We start from the raw sequence: 14,789 nt of genomic DNA, 5'->3' as shown, positions 1-14,789 counted from the left end.
AGAATCCATTAGGAACCGTAGAATTAAAAAAATAGTAACAAACTCAAACAATTACAGCAATTTCCTTTACTAAAAGATATTTAAAACATAGGACCCACTTCTTTCTAAAAGCTATCCATTTAATATTTTGGATCCCAAAATACTTCACAAAGCAATGTAGTTGAGGGCTCTGTAAATCTCATTTAAAAATGAGATTTAAGAAAGTCTGCCAGGCGCTTTTGTTTCCTGGGCTTTGGACTTCTTTGGCAATGGAGACTAGTATCCCCTTACCACGTAAAGGGAGTGGGGGTTAATGGCTTTAAAAGAATTCCCCAGTAACTGAATAATGAGCTGCCAAAAATAGTTTCAATGCCAAAGGATCTGGATATGTCTGTTCCATTTATGGTGTGCCTCTTATTTCATTGGCACCAAGAACTCACAACACACATAATCCTCTCGTGTGTATTTGAAAGTTAAGGGCAGAAACCATACTTCAATAGATCCAGTCCCATTCTGAGCAGATCAAGATGACTGCTAAGCTTGGTGAGCCTGGAGAATAAGAGACACTCAAGTCACAAATGAGATTTAGTTCTAGTGACCAGAAACCATATTCTCATCTCCAGTGCACTTAGCTGAGTGGCTGAATAATGTTCTTTGTAAATAGTCGTGGGATACATGCCCCCAAACTATTAACTTCTCCTCACCAGATAAATTCACATTTCTTATTAAAATGAAGAGGGATCTATTTCTTAATCAAAACTCCATATTCAAAGTTTATTAGTACAGTATAATAAAATAATGAACTTATTTTACAGTTACAATAATCAATGATGAAAGAAGGCTTCAAAATATGAAACATGTAGCCAGGCGTGGTGGCTCATGCCTGTAATCGTGGCTACTCAGGAGGTTGAGATCTGAGGATCAAGGTTCAAAGCTAGCTGGGGCACAAAAGGACCCAAGACTTTTATCTCCAATGAAGCTTAGAAAATGGGAAGTGGAGCTTGGCTCAAGGGCAGGGCAGTGGCCTTGAGCTGAAGAGCTAAGGGTCAGTGCCCAGGCTGAATTCAAGCACTATGACCACAAAAAAAAGAGAGAGAGAGAAAGAAACAAGTAATTTGAGGGTAGAGATAGGAAAGGGAAGATGAGGGAGAATAAAGAGAAAGGTGACATTGACCAAGGAGCATTTGTACTTACAACCTGACTTAGGGAATTGTAACCCCTTTCTGCAACTACATCAGCATCAGCATCAGCATCACAGTGGAGGAGGAAAAAGAAGAAGAAGAGAGTTTCAGGCAAGTGCTACTGGCTCACATTTGTAATTCTAACTACTCAGAAGGCTGAGAACTGTGGAGCCCAGTTCAAAGCCAGCCCAGGCAGAAAGGTCAGCGAGACTTTTTATCCAGTTAGCCACCAAAAAGCCAGAATTGGAGATGTGGCTCAAATAGTAGAGTAACAGAGAAGTCTCTTTATAATTCCTTAGTCCACCCATTACTGGAGTGGTTGTTTCTTTGAGAATTTGTTTGGAGGAAGGCTTAATTTTTTGAGCCCTAAGTTTATTTTTGATATGAACCCCTTATCTGTTTATGCCTAGTGAAGCTCTTCTTCAAATCGGTGGGTTTCCTATTTGTCTTGCTAGCTATGTCCTTTGTCATGCAGAAGCTCTTCAGTTTAATGCAATCTCATGTATCCAGCCTTTCTTTGATTTGCTGTGTTTCTGGTCTTTATTTAGGAAGTTTCAACCTGTGCCAACCCTAATGTAGGCCTTGTCCCTTCTGGTAATATCTTCAGGATATCTACTCTTATCTCTAGGTCTTTGATCGATTTGGAATTGATTATGGTGCAGGGTGATATTTAAGTATTTAACTTCAGTTTTCTACATGTGTATAGTCGATTCTGCCAACACCATTGCTTGAAGAGTCTGTCTTTCTTCCATGTGATGATTTTGGCTCCCTTGTCAAAGATTAGGTGCCCATAGGTCTATGGAGTCATTTCTGGATTTTCAATTCTATTCCATTGGCCCTCAGGTCTGTTCATGTGACATACCAAGCTGCTTTTAAAACTATGTGTTTATAATATAGCTTGGAGTTTAGTATTCATATTCTTCCTGCACTGTTCTTCCAGCTAAGGATTGTTTTTGCTGTTCAGGATATTCTGTTACTCCATATGAATTTTTGGATTTCTTCTATTTCATTAAAGAATGTTGTTGGCATATTGATGGATATTGCATTGAATTTGTAGATAGCTTTTGGCAGTATTGCCATTTTCATGATGTTAATTCTCCCAATCCAGGAGCATGGGAGGTTCTTTAGTTCTGCTTTAATTTTCTTTTTCAGGATTGTAAAGTTTTCAGCATGGCATTCCTTCAGCGATTATGGTTAAGTTAATGCCTATGGCTTTTTTTTTGAGGCTATTACGAAAGGAGTTGCTTTTCAGGTTTCAGACTCACTCATTATTGGTTGGCATACAGAAAAGCTATTGATTTTTGTTGGTTAAGTTATACTCTGCTACTTTGACTAAGTTTCAAATCAGCTCAAGCAACTTGGTAGAGAAGTCTGTGGAGTTGTTTAAATATAGAATCATGTCATCTACAAAAAGAGAGAGTTTTACTTCTTCTTTCCCTATTTGAATCCCCTTTACATTTGTCCCTTGCCTTGGAGAAAATAAAAATAACCAATATACACATGAGGAAAAGTTCAACATCTCTGGCCATAAAAGAAATGCAAATAAAAACAAAGCCAATAATAACAGATGCTGGTGGGGATGTGGCCAAAAGGGAATGCTACTACACAGTTGATAGGAATGTAAACTGATTCAATCACTCTGGAAAGCAATATGGCAGTTTCTCAAAAGACTAAACATAGAGCTCTCCTATGGCCCAGCAATCCCACTCTTTAGCATTTACCAAAATGTCCAGAAACAAGGGCATACTTCCTACTAGCACAACAATGTTCACTGCAGCATTACTTACCATAGCTAAGATATGGAACCAACCCAGATACCCCTCAGTAGATGAATGGATCAAGAAGATGTGGTATATATATACAACGGAGTTCTATGCTTCCATCAGAAGGAATGATATTGGCCCATTTGTAAGGAAATGGAGACTTAGAAAAAATTACATTAACTGAAGTAAGCCAGATCCAAAGAAACATAGGCTGCCTAGTTTCCCTCATTTTAATAATTAATATATGCAGAGATTCACAACAGCCCAATAGCTATGTACATATGACCACATAAAATGATGTCTTTGTTTCATTTATTTTCTCCTCTGGTTTATTCCCTGAGGTCACTGTTTCTGATTTTGGTACCATTTTGTCTTGTGTATAAGTTTATCTGATTTGGGGAAGGGCTGGGGAAGCAAAGAAAGGGTGAGACAAAGGGTCAAACCTTGCAACAACTAAGTGTCACTAGACACACTCTGTTGGAAATGAACTTTACCACTTTGGGGAAGGGGGAAGGAGGGAAAGTGAGAGAATACAATAGAGGTGGTAACACTTTGAAAGGGAATATACTCATTATCATACTTATGTAACTGTAAGCCCTCTGTACATCATCTTTACATTAAAATAATTTGTTAATGGTAGAGCAACAACCTTGAATGAACAAAGCTAAGATACAGAGCCCAAGATGGGGTTGGGGGGGGTGAAGAAAAGGACATGGGGAAAAAGAGAAAGGAAAGAAAGGGATTCTTTTCTTTGCCAGTCCTGGGTCTTGAACTCAGGGCCTGAGCACTGCCCTTGGGCTTTCTCAAAGCTAGAGCCCTACCACTGGAGTCACAGTACCACTTCCAGCTTTTATCTATAAATGTGGTACAGAGGAATTGAACCTGGGTCTTCACGCATGCTAGGCAAGCACTCTTACCTCTAGGCCAAACTCCAAGCCCAAGGAAAGGATTCCTAATTATTGTTTTCTTAAATTTTTTTAAAAACGGTAATATCCGAAGGAGCTATTAGAGAACCGTGGAAATATAGAACACTTTAAAAGGTGTGTTGTTCCTCTCTGGAGGCATGAGAAGTCAAGAACAGCAGTGAACCTTCACATCACCACACTTTCCCAGCACTAGAACCTTGGCTGCACTCAACGCTGGCTCTCCTCCACTAACTAGCCTGAGTCAGGCAGTGGCCCACATTCCCAGAAGACAATGCAGCCGCTACTAAAATCTTAGGAGTTCTTGAAAACTGTCTTAACTAGTAGGATCTCTAGGGGCCACAGTACTGTCTTGTCTTTGAACAGTTCCTATCAGGCAAGGGTGGGGAGGGGGTGGTAATTAGATTTTGAACTGAGAGCTTTAAGCTTCTTCCTAGGTTGGTGCTTTACCATTGAAGCACAAACTGTGGGTTGAAGAAGAGGATCTCTCAAACTATTTTGCCCAATCTGTCCTTGAATCTGTATCCTCTCCTTCTCAACTTCCCATAGCTAGGATGATAGGTGTGAGCCACTGGCACCTGGCTTGAGATAGGAGTTTTATTGTTTTGAAGAATATTCACAGGACAGAGGACATTTACAGGTGTTCTGTTTCATTTGACTGGGTACCAAGTGAAATCTCATGACTGGTTAGTCCAAATCCTGGTCTTTCCCTTTTACTTAGTAAACCACATTGGAACTCAGCTGGATCACAGTGATATCATCATCCAAGCATATAAGCTTAAATCTATTTCAAATTTATGTATAGTTCATATCCAAAGTGCAATCCTTAATGATTCCATAAAAATATTTAAACATTACTATGACCAATTAATAGAGACCCAACTTTATAATGAACTGATCCTTCCATACTATCTTTGACCTAGTTTCTGTATCCCTGAGAAATAGCTCTGTTTCCCTGGGGACTACCCCTGACTCCCTGGGGACCATTTCTGTCCCCCCAGGGACTAAGTCTGACTCCTTGAGGTCTAGTTCTGTCTATCATGGAGCTAGCTCAGACTTCCTGGGGCTACTCCTTCTAGTGAGTGCCTGGCTTTCCTCAAAGTCTGGCTAATATCCTTTGTGGACACATACAGATATACCATTGGAGGCAGAGTTTGTAAGAAACTTAAACACCATTCCCATTAACGTTGACTATAGAATGGTCATCAGAAGATGTTATTGGCCTAAAGTGAATGAAGTCCTGCTGCATACTTTCTCAGAAAAGCAGTATGGATGGGACACTGGCTTAGTACTCTACCGTGGCTATCAACCAGAACATCGCATGCTAGGAATTCAGGGCAACATGAATCACAGTAGTTATTAAAATCAAAGAACTTTTGCCACTGGTTTTAGTCTCAAAATCTAAAAAGAATCCAAGTTCCCCACATATGACACATGTCGAATTATTTTTATTAAAATGATATTGGAGGGACAGGGTAACAGTTTTCAAAAAGAAATATACTTCATACCTGACTTATGTAATTATAATTCCTCTGTACATCACCTTCACAATAATTTTTAAATGCTATTTTACATAAATGAACACATTTTGGCATCATTATTATATGCCTAGCAAGTGAGGAACAGTTATTACATGGAAATTTGTAGACTTCAAATCCCAGTTTTGCATTCTCCTGACTAAAATTGTTAGCATAAAGCTTTTTTGTTGTTTTGAGGGCTTGTTTTGGGCTTGAACTCAGAGCCTAAGTGCTGTCCCTGAGCTTCTTTTGCTCAAGGCCAGCACTCTACCAGTTGAGCTACAGGCCCACTTCACCTTTTTTGGTAGTTTAGTAGAGATAAGAATCCCACAGACTTTACTGTCTAGGCTGGCCTTGAGCTATGATCCTTAGATCTCAGCCTCCTGAGTACCTAGGACTACGGGCATGAGCCATTGGTGCCTGGCCTTCCAAGTTCTTTAAAAAATGAAATATTAAACTCATGATTGAACCTTAGTAACAGGAAGATGTGATGTATAAGGATGGAGATTAGCAGTGTCGATTGGATATCAGCCAGCTTCCTGAGATAAGACCTGAATGCAGTAGGGCAAATCTCACTCTCTTCTTCCCTTCTCTCTTTTCCTTTCACCCTTCCCTCCCCTCTACTTCCCTCTTCTTTTTTTTCCTAATTTGTGAAGTGAGTGTCACAAATTGCCAGGCAGGTGCTGTTATCACTTGAGACATGCCCCTAGCACATGTTTCAGACTAGTTATTTTTGAGATAAGAGTTTCACTTCTTGACCTGGTGCTTGAGCTGCAATCTACCTAATTTGTGCTTCTGTTGTAGTTGAAAAAACATGTCCATGCTACTGAAGCCAGTGATGGGTTGAGATTGGGTTTCACGTATATGTTTAAGCTGGGAGCGTAGGTGTGACCCACCAACACCCAGCCATGTTTTATTTTTGTCCCTAGCAAGAGTTTCATTCATATTCTTCTGAAGTAGACATATTTAGAAGTTCAGAAGGGTGGTTGTCTGGACATTAGATTTCATCAAATTTGATGGATTCCCATTTGTACATTTTTGCTTTGTCCTTATGCAGAATCAGAAAGGTTCATTTCCTGGAACTGGAGAGCAAAATTGTTGATCAGTCTAAGGGTCTTGGGTCCTTTCCTCCACCAAATAAAGAATTATGAAGTAGAAAAAGTGAGAGTAGAGGTAACATTTATTTGCAAGTAAGAAGCCAGAGAAGTGCAGAGAGCCTTTTATTTATGATAGTTGGATTATTATAAGCCCCCAACCAGTACTCTTAACTAGATGGAGGAGAAGAGTACAGACTTCTCATTGAAAAAGAGACAGGAGGACCAAAAATTAGTAGCCCGATGGAGGCTAATGGAGTTTCTCTTTTTTATTTTTATTTTTGCCAATTCTGGGGCCTGAACTCAGGGCCTGAACATTGTCCTTGGGCTTTCTCAAGGCTAGAGCCCTACCTCTTGAGCTACCGCACCACTTCTGGCTTTTTCTATGTATGTGGTACTGAGGAATCAAAGCCAGTTCTTCAGTCATGCTAGGCAAGCACTCTATCACTAGACCAGCTTCATGGAGTGCCTCTTTTGTCGCCCTTTGGGGTAACTGAGCTGTCTGGCATGTGTTTAGATCATTCTCCTCATCCCAAAGGGAAAGGCACCTGTCTACTGCACAGATCTGTTCTAGGGTCATCACAGGCCTTGTCTTTGGGAAGAAGAGGTGTTACCTCTACTTGATCAAGGTCTCTCCAATATACTCAATTGTTCACCCTTTGCCTCACCATAATCTTCAGAAGCTAGAGAAGGAGAAAGGTGGTGTGGCAAAAAAAGTGGCTACCAGGTACAAAGTTCGATAAGAAATACTCTGCTGCTGATTTGCACCGTAGGAGAAGGATTATTAATAATTTATATATCTCCAAATAACAGGAAATGAGGGGTTTGAATGTCCTCACAAAGAAAAGATCTATAATTCAGGTGCCACATATTCTCCTTCTCCTCATCTCACCATTCACAGACATAGACTGCCAATGAAAAATCAAATCAAATCAAGTGACTGAAACATAAGGACTACATGTAGACTGGAGAGGAGAGCCAGGCCTGGGAAGGAAAAACCAGAACCTTTCATTGGAATGGAATACCATGCCCCGGCAAGTCTGAGTAACAATAGAACAGGCTTGTCTGAGACCGGAAGTGCACTGACCACTTCTTCTTCCCTTACAGGCTCCACATGGGAGAAGGCTTTTCGGCAGATTGGCTTCGAAAGGTAAGCTGGAGTCAACAAGTCCCACTTTATTCTAGGTGGTTTTCCCATGCTAGATCAATATGAAATCCTAAGGGGTGAAAAACCCCGATTCTGAGGATTTCAATCCTCAAACCCCTCATTTCCTGGGCTTCCCATCCCTGTTCCTACACACCAATTAAAGAGACTGATAAACATCAGAGATCAGAGAAAGGAGATTTAGTGGAATGTAGCCATGTTGGAAAGACAGGGAGGCTCATGGACCCTGGGGTTGTCTTCAGAGTATTTTCATAAATTTTAGGTGTGTGTGTGTGTGTGTGTGTGTGTGTGTGTGTGTGTGTGTTTGTGATGGTCACAGTTGAGAAGACTATTTTCTGCTATTATCACAAAATTGTTACCCATTAATCTTGTTACCCCAAGGTGACTTGGGAAGACTATTAAGAGAAGAAAACTTTAAAATGGCACTGAGTTGTCCCTCAGTTGTTAGGCCAGTGTCCAGGGAATTTTTGCTTTAAGGGGTCTGTCTTGCACCATTGCTTCAACTCTGTGGCCTTGGGTGAGTCACCTCTTCCTGAGTCTCAGGGTCTTTGTGAAAACCTGGGCTGGACTCACAAGGAAAATAGTGAATTGAAGCAGTGTGTGTGCAAAGTCCTGGCACTGGGATCCTAGTGGTATGAAGGTAAGTTGGCTACTAAAGAACCTCTAGAAATGGAGCTAAATCTCCTCAACTGTCAGTGTCCTATATGACCTTCCCAGGGTGTGACTTTTCTCTGAAGAAATTTGTGCAGATAGTGACATGTACCTCAATTATTAAAATCAGGAGTAGGAAAAATTGGGACCCTATCACTATTAGCTGCCAGCACCTCTTTATCAGCATTTTCTCCAAGAAAAGAAGATGGATTCATTATCAGCATTCGGGTATGGGGCCTGCTCAGCATCCTAGAACCACTGGCTAAGAAAGTGAGAGCAAAGCAGAGGGCTATGTCCCAGGACCTTTACACCGTTTGTGCAACTGTAAGTGTAAGTGTAGCCACTAACAGACAAAAGTACTTTTCACTTTCTTTTGGTCTAAAAGTATATTTTACTAGTTCTTTTAAGTTTTTTTCTGGTGCTCAGACTAATTCTTTGTACTGCTTGGCTCCTGTATAATCCTAGCTATTCAGGAGGCTGAGATTTGTGGATTGTGGTTTGAATCTAGCCCAGGCAGAAAAGTTGTTGAAATTCTTATTTCTAATTAACCTGTGGAAAGCCAAAAGAGGAGGTGTGTCTCAAATGGTAAAGCACCTCACTTGAGCAAAAAAAGCTCAAGCATGGCTCCCAGGCCTTGAATTCATGACCCAGAATGAGTAATAGAAAAAAAATCAAGACTTAAAAAAGAATAAAATGTTTAAAATGCAGCCTTTCTCCAGTAGCCACAGAGAATACCCATCTGCAGCTCCTCTCTTGAAAAGCCATCTGTTGATGGATTCAAAGCCTCTTGTTTCTCTGTGCTCACTTTCAATCTTCTTGGCACCATTACTGGCCTTTTTAGATTTGGCAGGGGGAGGGCATACAGTGCTGTTGATACTTCTCAGTTTTTCTTTGTGGGCCAGAGAGCTCCACAAGTAGTCTATAATCCTTGTTGTTTGGGAGATGAGGATGCGGGATCACAGTTCAAGGCCTGCCAGAGCATTATAGTACACGAGACTCTATTTCACCCAGTGGCTGCGCACCAGCACAAACCCCTGACATCCCCACCATCAAGCGAACTCACAAGTAATAGGCTTACAGCCAAAGCCAACCCAGGCATAAAGATCCTACCTTGAAAATAAGATGAAAGGGGCTGGAGGCAGAGTCAAGTGGTAGAGCATCTACTTAACAAGCCCTAGGCCCTGAGTTCCATCTGTGAGAGTTTAGAGCAATTCTAAGAGATACTGATCCTGTCAATGCTGCGTCCTCTTTCATCCACTACATCATGTTAAAGTGATCACATTAGAAGGGAAGGAAGTGATATTGTCAGCCGAAGCTTCGAAGCTTTCTCCTAGAATAAGAAAGCACAGATGTCTCAAACTATATGTGTGTGTGTGTATGTGTGTGTATGTGTATATAGGATAACCTAAAGGAAGAATTGAGGGGGCCACCCCTTAAGCCCTCCTTGGGAAATGTTTGCTTACTGGGGGGAGGGGCAACCTACTTGACCCTACTTGGATGATGTTTGCTGGGATGTGATCGGCTGTCCCTGTGGATATGTAGATACACACACATATACATGAATACATATATGTATGTACACATACACATGAATATATATAAATGCATGTGCATATACATATATATATACACATATTATATGTACACGTGTATGTACATATACACATATACATGTATGTACACATATATTCAGAGGCAATATACATCAGGCACAATTGTACACATTGTCACAGTTTGTGTGAACAAATTAGTGATCTCAGAGCACGTTTGCCTTACAAACAATTGAATCTCCATTCTTATTTTATTTTAGGACTCCCTATATAGAGAGATATTTTGAATCCTGAAAAGGAAGTACCCTATCTTGTGTGTCACCTCCAACACAATATTACGATGTTGCTGTCAACACAACAAAATAGTCTTAATTGTTTTCTATTTTTTTTATTTCCTAAACTTCAAAAGCTTGTCCAGGTGGATTACAATTTAATACGTCCACCTGAGTGTTCACTGCTTCTGGATCAAAGTCATCCCTTCCATCATTCTTATCTATCTTGTTGGTTCCCTTCTCCCACACACATTGCACATTTTTTTTTGTAATCCTGAGGCTTGAACTCAGGGCTTGGGCACTGTCCTTGGACACTTTTTGCTCAAGGCTAGTGCTCTACCACTTGAGGCACAGTGCCACATTTTGCTTTTTCTGTGCATGGAATTGAACCCAGAGCTTCATACATGCTAAGTGAGCACTCTACCACCAGGCTATGCTCCTGGCCCCACTTTTCACATTGTTTACATCCTTTTCATATGTACATATTGAAGATCCTGGCTGTTTGTCCACTCTTCCTTTACACCTTTGTCTACTTCTTATTCCCATTCCCCTTCACAATCTCATTTCAGCTTCTTGATACTTAAATTGTCTCTTCATGTCCAAAAGGTTTACTCAAAGTTAATTTAATATTTTGTTTTAAAAGAAACAAAAAACAATAACAACAAGACCCTGTACTTAACATATTAGAGCTTCCATCAGAGAGCTGGTGGTTCTGTGAAGCTTTTCAAAGTTTGTAATTAGAATAGACTCACACTTGTAATCCTTACACAAGACCTGAAGGATGAGAGTTGAAAACCAGCATGGGTACAGGCAGTTTCTGAGACTTCATCTTCAGTTAACCAGCCAACAGCCTGACTGGAGAAATGTATTGAGGGGTGGTAGAGTACCACCCATGAGCAATAAGCTAAGTAAGAGAACGAGGCCCTGAGTTCAAGCCCTGGTGCCAGCAGAAATAGGAAGAGGCAGACATACATACAGAGACAGTGACAGAGATAGAGAGACAGAGAAGTCCAAGACAGCAGCATCCAGCCATTTCCATTTTGGAAACCCTGTGTGTGTGTGTGTGCGTGTGTGTGTGTGTGTGTGTGTGTGTGTGTGTGTGTGTGTGTTGTGCATATATATGAATATTCAGATACAGTTTGTTATATGCATTATACACATTGTCACAGTTTGTGTGACGGAATCAGTAATCTCAGATCATATCTGCAACCTGCAAACCTACATACATCTCACCTCCAAATCCACCTTTGGATTGGAGTAAAAAGATTTGAGCATAGCAACTTGCCAGGAGAGGCAAAGGCTCTGCTTTCTGGGAGATCTTACTCCTACCTATTGAAAAATAATAGTCTTTTATTGATCACTTGCCATTTTCACTTAAAAAGAAAAGACATTATTGTCAATAATGGCACATAATCAGTACAGTGATTCAGCTTACATTAGTAATAACATTACTGTGTGTGATTTTATTTGATGTATGGAGTGGATTGTGGAATGAAATATCTTAATCTTCCTAAGAACATATTAGAATATAAGCCACCCTAAAAATAGAGCAGCACAATGAAACACATATGCTCCCAGGACCCTGTCCAATGTAGACGTAACTCAGAAGGCCCTGCATGGTCTTTAGAGGGGACTCCAGCTTTCTGCAGTGCTGTCTCGTCCAGGTCTGCTGTGACTCACAACTCAGGGCTTAGGCATTACCACTGGGCAAGATCTTTCCTGAGGGCTTAGGTCCACAGACCTCTCATGATACTTTTTACATCCTTCCATCATCACGTTAGATGTATTGTGTGGACATGATTTTCCTGTATGTACTCCCCACACAGAAGTCCCTGAACAGCTAAGGAGCCCACCATGCATGCAGGCTAAGCCCAGAGCTGTGGAGTAAATTCCATAGGGAAACTCGTGGGCATTTGGTTGGAGCGTGCTAACAGAAGAGTAGACTCTGCAAAGAGCAAACTGGGAAAGGACTCCACCTTTTCCCAACTACCTTGTAGTAATCTGGTAGACAGTCACACTACCTACTGATAGAGCAGGCTTGCTTCTGAGAAGAATGGAAGGAAAATGTGACTTTAGTATGTGCATGGCATTATCTTATGTTGCTGACATGTCTGTCACTAACACCATTTCCAACTCTCCCTTCTCTGGGTTAATAAACTAAGCCTAGCACTAGTCACTCCCAGTGAAATGACCCTGTTGTAACATCTCCAGGGCAGGAATCATGCCTGTTTTGTTGGTGGAGCTGCTGTAAATCAAGTTAAATCCTTAGTCCTCAAGGACAGGAATGAAAACTTATTTGTGTCTGTACCATGCTGCCAGGACTATGAAATACCCAGCTTTTCACCCTGTACTATATTTGGGTAGGTTCCCGTGTTGCCATTTGTTGGAGCTTTGTTTCCCAGAACATCAATACTGAGAACTTTTCTTTTTTATTGTTGGGGTAATGTATAGAAGGGTTACAGTTATATTTGTCAGATAGTAGATGCATTACTTCTCAAACATGGATGTCCTTTCTCATGTTTTGGTGCCCCTTTCCCTCCCCACACTCCCTCCCAATGATCTTGTTTTACCCCTTCTGTTTCCTATTTCAAATAAACAAATATATATATATAATAATAAACTAGGTAACAAAGTCAGCTACCATAACCACATGAAATTAACCATAAGGGGAAAAATAGAGAGCAGAAATAACTGAGAACTTTAAGAAGTGGGCGTTTAGTGTGTGTAACAGAAAGAGAGGAAGAAGGAGAGGGAGAGGGAGAGATGGGGGCGACAGGTAGGCAGACAGAGATTGGCCGTAAGACAAAATAGGAAAAGTGGCCAAACTCATTCTTTTATTAAAAAATAAATAAATAAAGCCCCTGCTTGAGGGCACTCAGCCACTCCTATAAGACACAGACTCTGAAGATTTTCAGGAGCAGTCCTGAGCTGACACTTTTTCATGTTGAGTTGAAACTCTGTTGTACAAGTATTTCAAGATAACTTTTGAATGTGTTTAAAAATACTATTGTGAAATAGCTAAGTATTTTACTAAGTGCTAATATTGTTTTCTGTAAACACCCACCTAACAAGAAGCCACCTGCAGCACTTACTTAAAAGGATTTTACATTTTAGATATGAGACCTTTGTCTGTTATATAGCTAGTGAAGATTTTCTCCCACTCTGTGGACTTTCTGTATAACTTGCTAGCTATGTCCTTTGTCATACAGAAGCTCTGCAATTTAATGCAGTCCCATTGGTCCAAACTTTCTTTAATTTGTTGTATTTCTGGGCCTTTGTTAAGAAAGTTTTGACTTGTGCCAAGACACTCCTATTCTTTCCTGTAAAGTTTCAGGGTGTTGGCCTTTATCTCAAGATCTTTAGTCCATTTGGAATTAATTCAGGTGCAGAGTGACAAATAAGGATCCAAGTTAAGTTTTCTACATGAGTTTAACCAATTCTTTTATTGTTGTTGTTGTTGTTTGCCACTCCTAGGGCTTGAACTCAGGGCTTCAGCACTGTCTTTCTCAAAACTAGCAATCTACCTCTTGAGCCACCACTTCTGCCTTTTACTATGTATGTAGTACCGAGGAATCAAGTCTGGGTCTTTGAGCATGGTAGGCAAGCACTCTACCACTAGGACAAACTCCCAGCTCCTCATGTTTAACCAATTCTGCGAGCACCATTGTTGAAGAGGCTGTCTTTCTGCCATCATATCATGGGATAAACATCATATCATGGGATAAACAAATTGGAAAATCACACACTGTGTCTTAAGTGCTCCCATCTGAAAATGACATTTGTCATTGTTGCTCGTGGTTCACAGGTGACTCTGTAATGTTTTCCAAAGAGACTAAAAGCAAAAAAACTACAAAGTTCTAGCAGTAGATGCAACAGTCAGGTCTGAACAAGGTCTGAATATGTTTGCTCTTTTTTTTTGCCAGTCCTGGGCTTGGGCTGAGGGCCTGAGCACTGTCCTTGGGTTTTCCCAAGACTAACACTCTACCACTTGAGCCATTCTGGCTTTTTTATGTATGTGGTTTGGAAGAATTGAACCTGGGTCTTTGTGCATGCTAGGCAAGCACTTTACCACTAGGCCAAACTCCCGGCCCCAATGTTTGCTCTTTTGCATCGAATAATAAGATTTGAGCATAGCAGCCTACCAGCAGAGGTGAAAGCTTTATTTTCTGGGAGATCTTACTCCCACCTATTGAAAAATAATAGTCTTCTATTTAGTTATATTTGTGTATCTGTGAGGAGATAACAAAAAATACATGATTTACATTCTTTCAGGCTATAGAAAGCTTTGTCTTCCCAAATTGTTTGCTTCCAACTAGAAAAATAATCAACAAGTCTTTTATAAGGTTTAATCTGAACTTTATTTTTTTTCCAGATTTCAAAAGGTTGTATGGCCAGGGGAGTTCTAATTTCTAATGTGTCTGTCTGTCTAGTGACTCCTGTTCAGAGTTACCTTTCCCATCATTCCCCACTATCTGATCTGTTCCCTCCCCTCAGACCCATTTCACATTTTCAACTTTCTTGATCACAGACATATATTGACTATGCAAGCTGTTATTTGTCCCCTGTTCCCTTCTTTCATGTATTCTTCATTTTTCAAACAGTAACACTAGATAATGTATACTTGGTGACAAAATCTATTTGAAAACATGGCTGAAAGAAAATATCTACAGTCTTATGAACTCTGTCTTTGTTAA

General features: G+C 40.5%; 1 protein-coding gene across 1 annotated transcript in view; it reads left to right on the top strand.

Annotated features, from left to right (window-relative positions):
• The first annotated feature begins 7,473 nt into the window (after positions 1 to 7,473).
• LOC150040028 (piezo-type mechanosensitive ion channel component 2-like) overlaps positions 7,474 to 14,789 on the top strand; it is a 47,731-nt gene continuing 40,415 nt past the window's right edge. The window contains exon 1 of the mRNA XM_090327429.1: positions 7,474 to 7,607. Coding sequence (XP_090183555.1) covers positions 7,474 to 7,607 — 134 coding nt within the window. The remainder of the gene's footprint in view (positions 7,608 to 14,789) is intronic.

Source organism: Megascapheus bottae, unplaced genomic scaffold (genome assembly GCF_031878675.1).
Source record: "Megascapheus bottae isolate mThoBot1 unplaced genomic scaffold, mThoBot2.hap1 HAP1_SCAFFOLD_87, whole genome shotgun sequence".
Taxonomy (NCBI): Eukaryota; Metazoa; Chordata; class Mammalia; order Rodentia; family Geomyidae; genus Megascapheus; species Megascapheus bottae.
The sequence above is the reverse complement of the archived record's forward strand: the minus strand, read 5'-3'. Positions and strand labels throughout refer to the sequence as shown.